Source organism: Alosa pseudoharengus, unplaced genomic scaffold, assembly GCF_046254945.1.
Source record: "Alosa pseudoharengus isolate Yale_2024_CS ecotype anadromous, Long Island Sound unplaced genomic scaffold, YU_APseudo_1.1 YU_APseudo_1.1_scf_24, whole genome shotgun sequence".
In the NCBI taxonomy this organism is placed as follows: domain Eukaryota; kingdom Metazoa; phylum Chordata; class Actinopteri; order Clupeiformes; family Clupeidae; genus Alosa; species Alosa pseudoharengus.
Genome location: NW_027468689.1, coordinates 1533852 through 1546351, shown reverse-complemented (window position 1 = coordinate 1546351; position 12500 = coordinate 1533852). Strand labels below are relative to the sequence as shown.

At 42.9% G+C, this 12500-nt stretch overlaps 2 protein-coding genes across 2 annotated transcripts in view; both read right to left on the bottom strand.

The window, feature by feature from the left end:
• The window catches only part of LOC143142089 (histidine--tRNA ligase-like), a 9162-nt gene extending 7821 nt beyond the window's left edge, over positions 1 to 1341 (bottom strand). Inside the window, exon 1 of the mRNA XM_076302771.1 lies at positions 1195 to 1341. Within this exon, the coding sequence (XP_076158886.1) occupies positions 1195 to 1326 (132 nt within the window). The 5' untranslated portion in view covers positions 1327 to 1341. The remainder of the gene's footprint in view (positions 1 to 1194) is intronic.
• Positions 1342 to 6637: 5296 nt separating this feature from the next.
• LOC143142090 (histidine ammonia-lyase-like) overlaps positions 6638 to 12500 on the bottom strand; it is a 16196-nt gene continuing 10333 nt past the window's right edge. Inside the window, exons 18-21 of the mRNA XM_076302772.1 lie at positions 12358 to 12492; positions 12072 to 12180; positions 11586 to 11655; positions 6638 to 8187 (exon numbers count right to left, since the gene is read on the bottom strand). Of these exons, the coding sequence (XP_076158887.1) occupies positions 8128 to 8187; positions 11586 to 11655; positions 12072 to 12180; positions 12358 to 12492 (374 nt within the window). The 3' untranslated portion in view covers positions 6638 to 8127. The remainder of the gene's footprint in view (positions 8188 to 11585; positions 11656 to 12071; positions 12181 to 12357; positions 12493 to 12500) is intronic.

The window sequence follows — 12500 nt, the reverse complement described above, 5'->3', positions numbered from 1 at the left end:
CTATATTTTGTAGGTTATAATTAAAGATAATAATAGATACCCTTGTTGGAGCAGAAAATATGCTTTTTGGAATAAGGTTATTTTTCATTCTTGTTACTTTTATTCCCATTGCATGACATTGCATTGCATCAGATTATGAACCATAGCCCATCCCAAATCTGTAGACACTCATTTTATTTTAAAGCAGCCTATGTAAAGACTTTCTGTTCACTGCATTAGTAATGGACTGTTTGAGTACTAATTAGACAACAATTAGCCCAACTGTCCGATTTTCATGAAACTTGATGGAAGGTTTAGCGTAAAAAGACCTCATTATATTTTAACTCGCAGGGTAGCTCAACTTAGTTTCACTTTGGCTGCATGCCTTTTCCGCATAGTGGACATCATGTAGGCCTACGCCTATTCCGAATAAGATAGCCTACAGCCTACACAATACAACGAAATAGGCCTATATATTTTTGTCCGAAATGTAATGTTGTCATTAAAGATAATAAATAGATACACATTTTGGACCAGAAAATATTAACAGGGTTATTGTTCATTCTTTTTAGTATTATTTCTCATTGCATGGCATTACATTGCATCATATTATGAACCATAGCCCATCGCAAATCTAGCTGTATAGGCCTAGACTAGGCCTATCGCTCATTTTTAATCTGGGCATGGATAATTTCAGAGCTTTAGACATGCTCGTGGTAATTTAATAACGTCTAAAAGCACGGTTTAATCACGCACATCCAAAGCTAATACAGGTGCAGGTTTGAAGATACAGTTCAAAGACAAAGTGAACATCCGCACACTGCAGAGCTCCCATTTAAGTTCCTAAGCGTTACCAACGTTCCTAAGCGTCACCAATAATAACAAAAACTTAAATGGGAGCTGTCTAGTGAGCGGATCTCCAATTTAATAACTTCTAGGCATAATACATTCTTCAGGCCTTTGTTATAGAAATATAATAAGGCGCGGGTTTTTTGTGTGCCATAGGTTACATTATAGCCTATTAGCAAGTCAAAATATCCCAAAAATAATTACACCTGTTTTCATTTGCATCAACTATAAAGCAGGTCCATTGATGACATAGGTAGCCTATTACTATGATTTCTTTAGTAATGAGACATATGCCAATTTGCTACGTTGACAGCAAACTTACATTAAATTACATTAAATGTACTTTATGGAGCTAATTTGACCTACCTCTTGTTTCTGTGCCTTCTCAGCCATGCTGCTTCTCATACGGATCAGTGAGAGAATGAACTGAGCGTCCTGTGTTGCAAGACAGTTGCTGCGACTCTGTGCTTCTCTAGGCGGAGCTTCTGTGAATATCATCTCCTACGAGCGTCTACAGTTTCGATATCACAAATATTCATTACCCTTACCTCCCAGTAGGGGAGGACGGAAGGGCAGGCTATTGTAATTGGGCAAGTCGTGCCGTCCAAGTGTGTGTCACATAACTTCAATAGAATAGCTCTTGCGCCTCTTTAACATTCAGCCTACTGACAGATCTTTCGTGCATCGGTCTGCCAATGCTGTGCTAAATGTTTCTTGTTGTTCATCAGGTGGCAAACGCTGAAAAATCCCTCCCTATTAAAATTGTTCCTTATTATTTCAGTTCAGTCCACATTTTTGCGCACTGCTTTCGTCCTCGTGTGTGAGGGTTAGCGATCCTGTGCTCCAGAATAGGCCTAAACACACTTCTAGTCGATGGGCCAGATGAGATGTCGGTACCACTCAAGGTGGCAAAGGTTGCTTATACTTTTTGAAAAGACACATGTCTGTAGTTTGCATTTTTGTATGATAACCCTTCTGGAGTCACAGCTAAATTAGTGTTATCAGCTGTTAGTTACCCTCCCCCATTGAAAAAACATTTTTGACACAGGTGCCTATCTTGCTATTGGCCTTTGTTAAAGACATATTTGCATATCTGATTTTATAATGTTTTGTATAAACAAAAAGTATAAGCAACCTTTGCCACCTTGAGTGGTACCGACATCTCATCTGGCCCATGGACTATTCCCTTTTCTTGCAAAAAGCAAGTTGAGATTTGTGAATGCTTGCTGTTACCAGCAGGCTGTCCGCTGTGTTCATCACAGACCATGCCAGGAGACAAATGACAGCCTATACCACAATCCAAATTTACGGGCTAGAATAAAATAATAGTCATTATCAGTGCACCTACAAATGGACGTGAAACGTAAGCTTCAAAGGTCACCAGAAATATGCCTATGTGTGTGATAAATAGCTATACCATACTGTAGTAGGCTACTGCATCTAGATAGGCTATCTAATTTTGCTTATATAGACTAACCTATTGCATACCACTTAAAAGCAGCCTACAGATTTCAGCATAACAAATAATTATAAATAAATAAATAAATAAATAGATGCATCAACATGCATTTTGATCTAAATGACAGGAACATCTGTCTGTCTGTCTGTCTATCGGTTTATTTGTCTGTTCTTCGCATATCTCTTCGAATGTTCGTCTGATTGATTTCAAACTTGGCAGGTGTCTTGCTACGGGCACGAGTAAGTGCAGTGCCAAGTCTGACGTTGTTTGGATACGTAATGCAAAAGCTATCATTAAATATATCGGTAAAAGAAGCACACATAGGCTTTCTCCCCTCTACTGTAGCCACTCCCCCTCTCACAGAGCACTGTAGGCTCAGCTCGCACATGTCCAACCATTAGTCCGATTGATTTCAAACTTGACAGGTGTCACTCTTGCTACCTGCACAACAGGCTTGTGCAAAATTCCAGAATTGAATTGAAACTGGCTCTTAAATTCCAATTCAATTCTGGAATTTCACTTGCATTTCAATTGAGGTAGCAAACAGGAAGCAGAATTGCAATTCAGATTGTGCACAACCCTGCTGCACAAGTAAATGCAGTGGCAAGTTTGATGTTTGGATATGTAATGCAAAAGAGATTGTTAAATATGTCGGTAAAAGAAGCACACATTAGCTTTCTCTGCTCTAGCCCCTCCCACAGCCCAGCTGGACCAGAGAGGGCCGGGAGTTTGGGCAGCACTGAATCAGGGCAAAGCACCGGTCAAGATGCAAGATGTTTGGATGATTATCATGTTTGTTTGCTTGAATAAAATGGTTCCATGGATTTTGCAGCAACACACCAACAAAAACGGGTATGCAGTGGCTATTCAAAATAAACACTTTGAATAGCCCAGGGCCCAGTTTCCCGATAACGACGGAGACACGATCTTAAGAGGGTTTTCTACGATTCATCTTACGATAGTTCGTTTGGTTTTTCCGACTGTTTCCTGAACATGCTCATAGCGTGAACGCGCGTGCACTGCTCTTGAGACGCTCTTAAGGGGAGCTGTCCACGTTAATAGTTTTGAAATATCCTCTGATTTGATGGTGATGTCAGGTGACTGCACGTCACAGCTATAGGCCTACCGTTTAAACTTCGGATCTACACATTAATTCACATCAATATGAAAATAGAAACACTTTGACATCTGCATGTAAGCATCCCAAGTAGGTTATATAATATACACAGACATAAATAATTGTAATGATTTAAGATTAAATTGTTGCACTATGCAATACTTTTTCGCTGTGTCACTTAAGAACATGTTTGAAGATAAGAAAGAAGTAAGAAAGTGAGGAAATGTGTAGGCTTAGATTTTGATGCAGTAGGCCTACAGACTAAACCACATTTCCAACAAACCAACCTTTCTCTGCTTTTACCTCATAGGCCTAATAAATTATAGCGTTCACTTAACAAAGATAATGGCAAACTATTCTGGCAACGGCTCGTTTCATAACTTGATTGCATTTTTGCTTTTCATCACATTATTATGACCATTAAATGTAGGCTATGCTATTTTGCACGCTAAAATCTGATTCATCAAAGGTAAACACAATAAAGAATGGGAACGCAAGTTGGATTATGTATTCTAAGTTGTAATTCATCTGTATGTCCTGTTGGGGACCTCATTGAGAAGTACTGTTAAGACGCTCTTAGCCGGTAATGAGAACTCTGGAGCACTCGTAGATCTACGATTGTTTTCACGACGCTCTTAAAAGCTACGATGGTTTCGGGAAACAGTCAGCAAATCTTAAGACGTTCGTAAGAGGGACTTTACGATGCTCTTAGGCTTAAGATGCTTTCGGGGAACTGGGCCCAGGCTGCTTTGGACTGTCTTTAGACTTTGAATTCCGACTGCAAGGTCCCAAATTTAAAGGAGTGGTCCCGAATGCTACAGACCACCAGCTACAGACAAGTGTACATTGGTGCAGTTTTTAGAATAGGGCAATAGAATGTGCAGTTTTTAGAATAGTGCAGTAGAATGTGCAGTTGTTAGAATAGGGCAGTAGAATGTGCAGTTTTTAGAATAGGGCAGTAGAATGTGCAGTTTTTAGAATAGGGCAATAGAATGTGCAGTTTTTAGAATAGGGCAATAGAATAGGGCAATAGAATAGGGCAGTAGAATGTGCAACATAAAACTACAGCTCCCTATTGCAGTGTTTGTCAAACGTGTTCAGACCTCCCCGATAACGACGGAGACACGCTCTTAAGAGGGGAAGTGGGCCCAAGGCCAGAGACTTTCTAATGAGGAGACACAGCACTCAAAACACCCTCCATAGAAATGCATGGGGCTAGTTTGTCACGCCAATATGGCCGTTACTACATATATCACACCCCTTCCTCGGCAAAACGTAGACATGTGAATACATTGAGCCAATCATGTGGTGTGATGTGAATACATTGAGCCAATCATGTGGTGTGATGTGAATACATTGAGCCAATCATGTGGTGTGATGTGAATACATTGAGCCAATCATATGGTGTGTTGTGAAGACATCGTGCCAATCATGTGTTGTGAACTCACTGCTGGAGCAAGATTGGTGTTGTGAAGCCTTGCGCACGCGCATTTCTGCCGAAATGAATGCCCGACGAGTGCCCAAAAAGCGTTGCCATATGGATGCAGAGTGGAGGGACTTGCCTAAAAGGACTTTGCCAAGGCTCACTTGGGATAGCTTGCAGACCACCAGTGGTCTCCAGACCATACCTGTCAACACTCCCGTTTTTCCCGGGTTTCCCCCGTATTTTAAGGTCATCTCCCAGCACCCTCCCGTTTTGTTATTTCTCCCGGAAAACTCCCGTAATTTGCATGGCCATCAAACTTCATTTTAAAATCATTGATCCATTCAGGTTGCCAGATTGTGTATGAAATACACCCTACACATACACGATCACTTAGTTTCAATTTCAACCGTTTTGTCATAGGCTAAAACCTGGCAACCCAAAACCCAAATAAGGAAGCGGGTGCCGACTGCGCAGCCTGAGTCTCGTCATAAGCAAGCGGGCTAGTTGAATGGCCTACTCCAGAACTAGCTGTTGTGAAATTGTTGGGAATTTAATTGATTAACACGTCACATAAACTGTTATTGAGTGTTGTTGATACACTGAACTTGTGCCCTCGGAACCAAATCTGACAGCAAGCAGCTTTGGAGTTTTGTAAGTAGGCTGCAGGGAGGCAGCTGGTGGATACATATCTGGCATGCGTAAGGTAATGGTAAGGTAAAAGCAACGACCGAAATGCAGTGTTGAAACACGTGTATGAAACGTATTAAATATGCAAACACAGATCCGGTATAAACACTGACACCCCCCCCCCCCCCCCGAAAATAAATCTCCCGTTTTTGGAAAGCTAAATGTTGACAGGTATGCTCTATACCACACTTTGAGAAACACTGATCTATTGTAGTATCAAGTGCAATATTACAATAGTGTTGTGATGCAGTGTTTGTTTAGAATAGGGCTGTGTGAGTGTAATCAATGCAGACTGTGCAATATCATGTGCAATATTCACTGTGTGAGTGTAATCAATGCTGACTGTGCAATATCATGTGCAATATTCACTGTGGGTTGAGTATGGGTGGCGGTGGTGGTGCTGGGGATGATGGTGGTGGTGGTGGGGGGGGGGGGGCTGGCTGTGTGTGTACGTGTGCGTATACAATTATGGGTGTTTGTGTGTGTGTGGGTAATTTGAGGTGTGTCTGATTAGTCCCACATAGCAGAACAGTTCTGCATTGGCTTGGGGTGTCCTACTGTATTTCTAAAACAGGCCTACCTGCGGGTATGTATTTGGACCGCGGGCTTTCTACAGGAATATCATGTCTGAAGGGGCACGGCACTAGTTTCTCTCTACTCGAGTTCTCGCAAACCATGTGACACCCCTGCAGCTGTGAACAGGAAAACCACCGTGTCAAGCAGCATGAACATCACAAACACTATTTCATGACCACAGCGAGATGTGTTGGAGTACAGTGCATTACAGTACGTGCATCTGCGCACGCACACGCTTCCACAGCGAGGGCCTGCTCACCCTATCCTTAACCTCACGCTTGCCGAACTCTAGTGCCTCCCATGCAGCGCTGCCTGGAAGACGACGTTGGGGGTTTAAAACACTAAACACCCAAATTAACATCAACATTCAAAATAGCCTTTCCAATGCCTCAAGCCAAATAAGTTTAAGCCAATATAGAAAAGCGACTGGGAATGTAAGGCCCTTTGTCATGGTCTCATTATCTACCACATCTGGGAAGGGCCTTAGGAACATATGGATGACCCCATCATGGGTCACCCGCATACTTACACTCATAGTCTGATGTGCAGGATGTGCTAAGTTACACACTCTATGAAAAGGTTTATTAGGCAATGACTACAAACAGGGTTGGGTAGTAACGGATTACATGTAATCTGGATTACGTAATCAGATTACAAAAATCAAGTAACTATAATCAGCCCAGATTACAATAAAAAAAATGTGTAATCAGATTACAGTTACATTGTTGGGGATTACCTGATTACATTTTATCATGCAAACAATGCAACTTTTTTATGATAGCCTAGCTATCTTTTAATTTGACAAGCAGTTCATTCAGATGTTCACTCAGACTTTTTTCAGATATAGTTAAGAACAAAATTATTCATACCCCTGGCAAATATTGATTTTCTCTTGACCAATATGTTTGTTCTTACTTAAAATGACACTTTCACATGCCAAATGGTTGCAAGACAATGTGGTAAAAACATGGAATAAAAAAAGTGTTTTTATATTTTTTAACATTTTTATGAAAAATAGCATGTTCAAAATTATCCATACCCTTTTTAAACAATCACTGGAAACATCTTTATTTACCACCACAGCTCTCAAAATGGTTCATATAATACCCACCAAGCCTCTTCATGTCTCCACAATGAGAGTAGACTGCACTTTTTTAGCAGCAATCTGGGTTTTGAGGCAGGAACGATTATTTGCCATCACTTTGGCCTTGTGCTCACTTTTTTGACGGATTAATGTCCGCTCTAAAATGTTGATATTCGGCCTTTGGGCTTGCCGGTTCGACTTCACTAATTCACGGATTGGGATAAATGCAGAGACCAAATGTCCCTCACGGGATCAAAAGATATACTTACTTACTAACTTACATACTATATGGTGTCTCGGCACACTGCCTGATCTTTTCCTCCTTATCTTAATGTAGCCTCTTGTTTTAGTGTTACCGTTTACTTTGAGAAAGTCACCAGGTCCCCCTGGTTGAAAAACATCCCAAAATAATACTTTTCTCACCCCCACAATTGAAATGGACATGGTGTCATTTGGGTTTAATGCTTCCCTTTGTTATGCCAATCTCAGGCCATGTCCCTGGGTCAAAAAAATCCAGCGAAAGCTAAATTCTTTGTCCAGGTGTGCCCTTATAAAGGTTAAACTGAGATGTGCATGTTTGGAGAAGAGTGGAGAAAAATAAAATGAGAATTCTTTTATCAATTATGTGGTGGTGTCTTTTACTTTATGGGCATATTTATTAAAGTAATCTAAAAGTAATCCTAAAGTAATCAGATTATGTTACATGTTTTTGGTAATCCAACTGATTATGTTACTGATTACAAAAATTGCCATGTAATTTGTAGTCAGTAATGGATTACATTTCAAAGTAATCTGACCCAACCCTGACTACAAACTACTCATACACAAACACAGTTATCATTCCACTGACAAAAAACATTTTATAAATGAATCCATGATTGACGTGACTGATCACCTCCTGGATAATGATTGAGTGATCACACCCAAAGGATTATGGGTGATGGCAGAGCTCACTGCTGGCGTTCCATCTGCTCGTACTTCTCCATGTAAGGCCTCACCGCCTCCCACACCTGCAGAGGTCAGGGGTCAAGCACAGAGTTAGCCCCCTAGTACTGCTCAGAGGTCAAGCATGGAGTTAGCCCCCTAGTACTACTCAGAGGTCAAGCATGGAGTTAGCCCCCTAGTACTGCTCAGAGGGCACTAAGCTTCTAGGACATGAGCCAAGACTAGATAAAGAGATGAAAGTGAGATAACAGAGAGAGGGGGCACTTCATTTATTAGAGATGTAGAGAGAAGGTAGTACAGGTGTTCCAGGAATGGCAAATCCCACGCTGATGATTCTAAATACCAGGCTTGGACTGGTAATCTGTACAACCAGGCAAATGCCCGGTGGGCCGTTCCACATGTGGGCTGGTGACCTCCGGGATTTTTTTTTAGCCTTTTTTAAGTTATTTAGCCTTTTTGCGGCCTGTCATGTAGACCTAGGCTTAGCCTATAAATGCAGTTGCATCCATTTGGCTTGGGGGGTGACAGGTCAATCATTTTGGCCTCTTCATGACAGGTTCAGTGTGTGTTACGATCGCGCCCCCCTGCCCCACCCCTCAAGTGGAAGCAGCCGCTAGGTTTGTGGGGAATATAGCCTAGGCTACGAGTCCATGCATGGTAGCCTAGGCTATATAAGTGCCCTCCGCTGGCTGGTGTTCACATCATTGCAGTTTAACCGTAAACAGCAATCAGAGGTGTCTAGTTTTATTCCATAAATATATTGTTTTTATAGACGTTAGTTGCACACGCTACCAAGAGCTTCCATTTACTGCACCATGTAGGCTACTGTAGTGCGGTTTGTCTGTCAACATAAAACGGGTAGGGGAGACCGGGGCTGGTTGGAACAAGGGCAGGTTGAGACACTGTTAATATCCAGGCTACTAGAGGGAGCTGCAACAAAATTCCAACACTAAACTGACGGCCTTATTGAGTAGAGTAAACTCACGTATGTAACTGGTCTCCAGGTCATTAACCCTTTAGGTGAGAACAACTTTTTTATTTTGTAGTGTCAAAACTTAGAATATGCACCTCCCACTAAATACATCCTAGAAGGGTAATAGTTAGGGATAAATAAAAAATATTCATTATAATTGATTGCTAGGGGACTCATCTATAATTTAAAATGAAGTTTAAAAACCTGAGGTGACCGATATTAGCAGGCTAACAGCATTGATGCAAAAAAGTTTGACCTAATGTGGGCGGGGCAGGTTGGCACACGGGTTGGTTGGCACATACATTCTCTATGGCTATTTTGTGACAAATCTATAAACTTTGTATTTTACACATAAAAACATCATCAATCTTTATTTTAACATTGTTATTGTAATTACTGAACATAGTTTTACATTTGGAAGCATTTCAGACATTTTTAAACATTTTAAGTAAAAAAAAATCGGTAGGGACCAAATTGGTCTTGACGGTGGGCCCTACTGAAGAAAAACACACAGAAAAGAAATCAGCAAAGCCCTACAGGTAGTGATATAGATGAGCACTTCAAACAAAAGCAAAAGGAGTACTGCAAAGGACTATAACATAGGTGTTCCAACCAACCCCGACTACATGTGCCAACCAACCCCGTGCATGGGGCAGGTTGGAACACGTGCACAACACCACTTTAATCATATATAACTCAAAACAAGGGATCATTTGTTGACATTGAATGTATACATTTTGTAGCTGAGATCCCAAGCTTTCAGTTAATCACAATTTGATCATTTCAACGCATTGTAAGACGGAGAAATATAACCGAGAGTGAAAAGTGTTCCAACCAGCCCCGGTCTCCCCTACATCTACGGGTAGCCTACAATTTTCGCACAACTTACTGGAAAAGTGTAGCACAGGTTAAAGAAAACCCATTCATTTTTGGACTCAAAAGGAACTTCAAAGTATTTCCCATATAGTAGCCTTTTAGCTCACAACGACAGTGAAAGTGAAACTTGAAAAGTGGAAGTCTCTCCACCGAGCGTTACATTAGATGCACAATCAATCGCGAGTCGATGCAGGTAAAAGGTATCAACTGGTAGGTTAGTAACGAAGGTAGCCTAATTTTGCAAAATGTGATGACGGCACACAAACTTGGGCAAAAACATGTTGTGTTTCTACAACACGTTGGCACAAAACGTCATTTCTGTCAACTACGATGTCCATGTTCAGTAGCCTATATTTTTCACTTAGTCAAGCAGTGACATGTGGTTTAATGCATGGGGTAACATGACGTGAGACAGACAGAAGATGAGCCTGTCTTTAGTAGCCTATCCCTGAATCCTGTCCCTCTCAAATCACTTTAAAATGGTGTGATTAGCAATCAGAATTAAAAATTAAATCCCGGAGAGACACCCCCGGATCCCCGTGTTATTGTGATTATAATAACCTATAGGCTATAGGTCCAAATCTAAATGTTTGGGTTCAGTTTATGAAGTGTTGCTACAGCATAATACTGTGTGTTTGCTGTGTGTTTGTTATGGGGTGAATCAGGGGGGAATTTTGGTATGGTGGGCTTGTGTGTGTGTGTGTGTGTGTGTGTGGGGGTGGGGGGGGTCGTCGGTCCAGTGGTGGGCCGGTCCGGGAGAAAATTGCCAGGGCCAAATTTTGTTCCCAGTCCGACCCTGCTAACTACTCTTTTTGCCTTTATGTCAATAGGACAGTGGAGAGAGACAGGAAGCGAGTGGGAGAGAGAGACAGGAAGCGAGTGGGAGAGAGACAGGAAGCGAGTGGGAGAGAGAGACAGGAAGCGAGTGGGAGAGAGAGACAGGAAGCGAGTGGGAGAGAGAGACAGGAAGCGAGTGGGGGAGAGAGACAGGAAGCGAGTGGGAGAGAGACAGGAAGCGAGTGGGAGAGAGAGACAGGAAGCGAGTGGGAGAGAGACAGGAAGCGAGTGGGAGAGAGAGACAGGAAGCGAGTGGGAGAGAGACAGGAAGCGAGAGACAGGAAGCGAGTGGGAGAGAGAGACAGGAAGCGAGTGCGAGAGAGTGGGAGAGAGACAGGAAGCGAGTGGGAGAGAGAGACAGGAAGCGAGTGGGAGAGAGACAGGAAGCGAGTGGGAGAGAGAGATGGGGTGGGGCTGGAAAATGACCACAAGTTGGAATGGAACTCTCATGGGCACCGAGACTGATATGTGGGATGGCGCTGCTGCCCCATGGGCACCGAGACTGATATATGGGATGGCGCTGCTGCCCCATGGGCACCGAGACTGATATATGGGATGGCGCTGCCACTTGCGCACAACTACTCTGTTTCTAACCAGTCTTGAGTAGGTAGAGACGAGATCTGCATTGCTCCATAGAGTAGGTAGAGACGAGATCTGCATTGCTCCATAGAGTAGTGCAGCTGACAGTGGAGGTCTGTGTGAGTTTAGGGTGAGAGAGAGAGACTGCTCACCTATATGGAGGGTCAACCCCAAGACAGAGAGAGAGAGACTGCTCACCTTTTCCTCCAGCAGCAGTTTGTGTGCGGCCTCGATGTCAGGGCTCATGACACGATCCTTGTCCCAAGGCCTGATGGGAAAACAGATCTCTTTAGTGGCTCTGTTGCTCTTACAGAGTTCAGCTACTCTTTGAGGTTGTGTTCTCTCTTACCTGACCACAGAGCTACACTTTAAAGTGACCCTTTTACTCTTAAAGGTGCTGTTGTGTTCACTCTTACCTGACCACAGAGCTACACTTTAAAGTGACCCTTTTACTGTTAAAGGTGCTGTTGTGTTCTCTCTTACCTGACCACAGAGTTACACTTTAAAGTGACCCTTTTACTCTTAAAGGTGCTGTTGTGTTCTCTCTTACCTGACCACAGAGTTACACTTTAAAGTGACCCTTTTACTCTTAAAGGTCCTGTTGTGTTCTCTCTTACCTGACCACAGAGTTACACTTTAAAGTGACCCTTTTACTCTTAAAGGTGCTGTTGTGTTCTCTCTTACCTGACCACAGAGCGGACCAGCTTGCGCACCTCCTCCAGGGGGGGTGTGGTCTTCTGAGGGAGGCGGAACTCCAGGGCCTGACAGGCAGCTAACAGCTCAATGGCCAACACTGAGACAGAATGTAGCAGCATTGTCATACACTGGTTGTGATGGTAAACACATGATCAAAATAAACATCACTCAGAAGACTAAAGATTATGGTGACTTTTCTTTCTCTCTCTCTCTTTCTCTCTCTCTCTCTCTCTCTCTCTCTCTCTCTGTCCAGGGGGGTCCAGGGGGGTCTTACCCTGCTCCACGTGCTCCACCACCCTGAGGGCCTTGCGTGCGGCCCACCCCCCCATGGAGACGTGGTCCTCAGTAGCCGCACTGGTGGACAGAGAGTCCACTGAGGCGGGATGACACAGCCCCTTATTCTCGGACACTGAAACA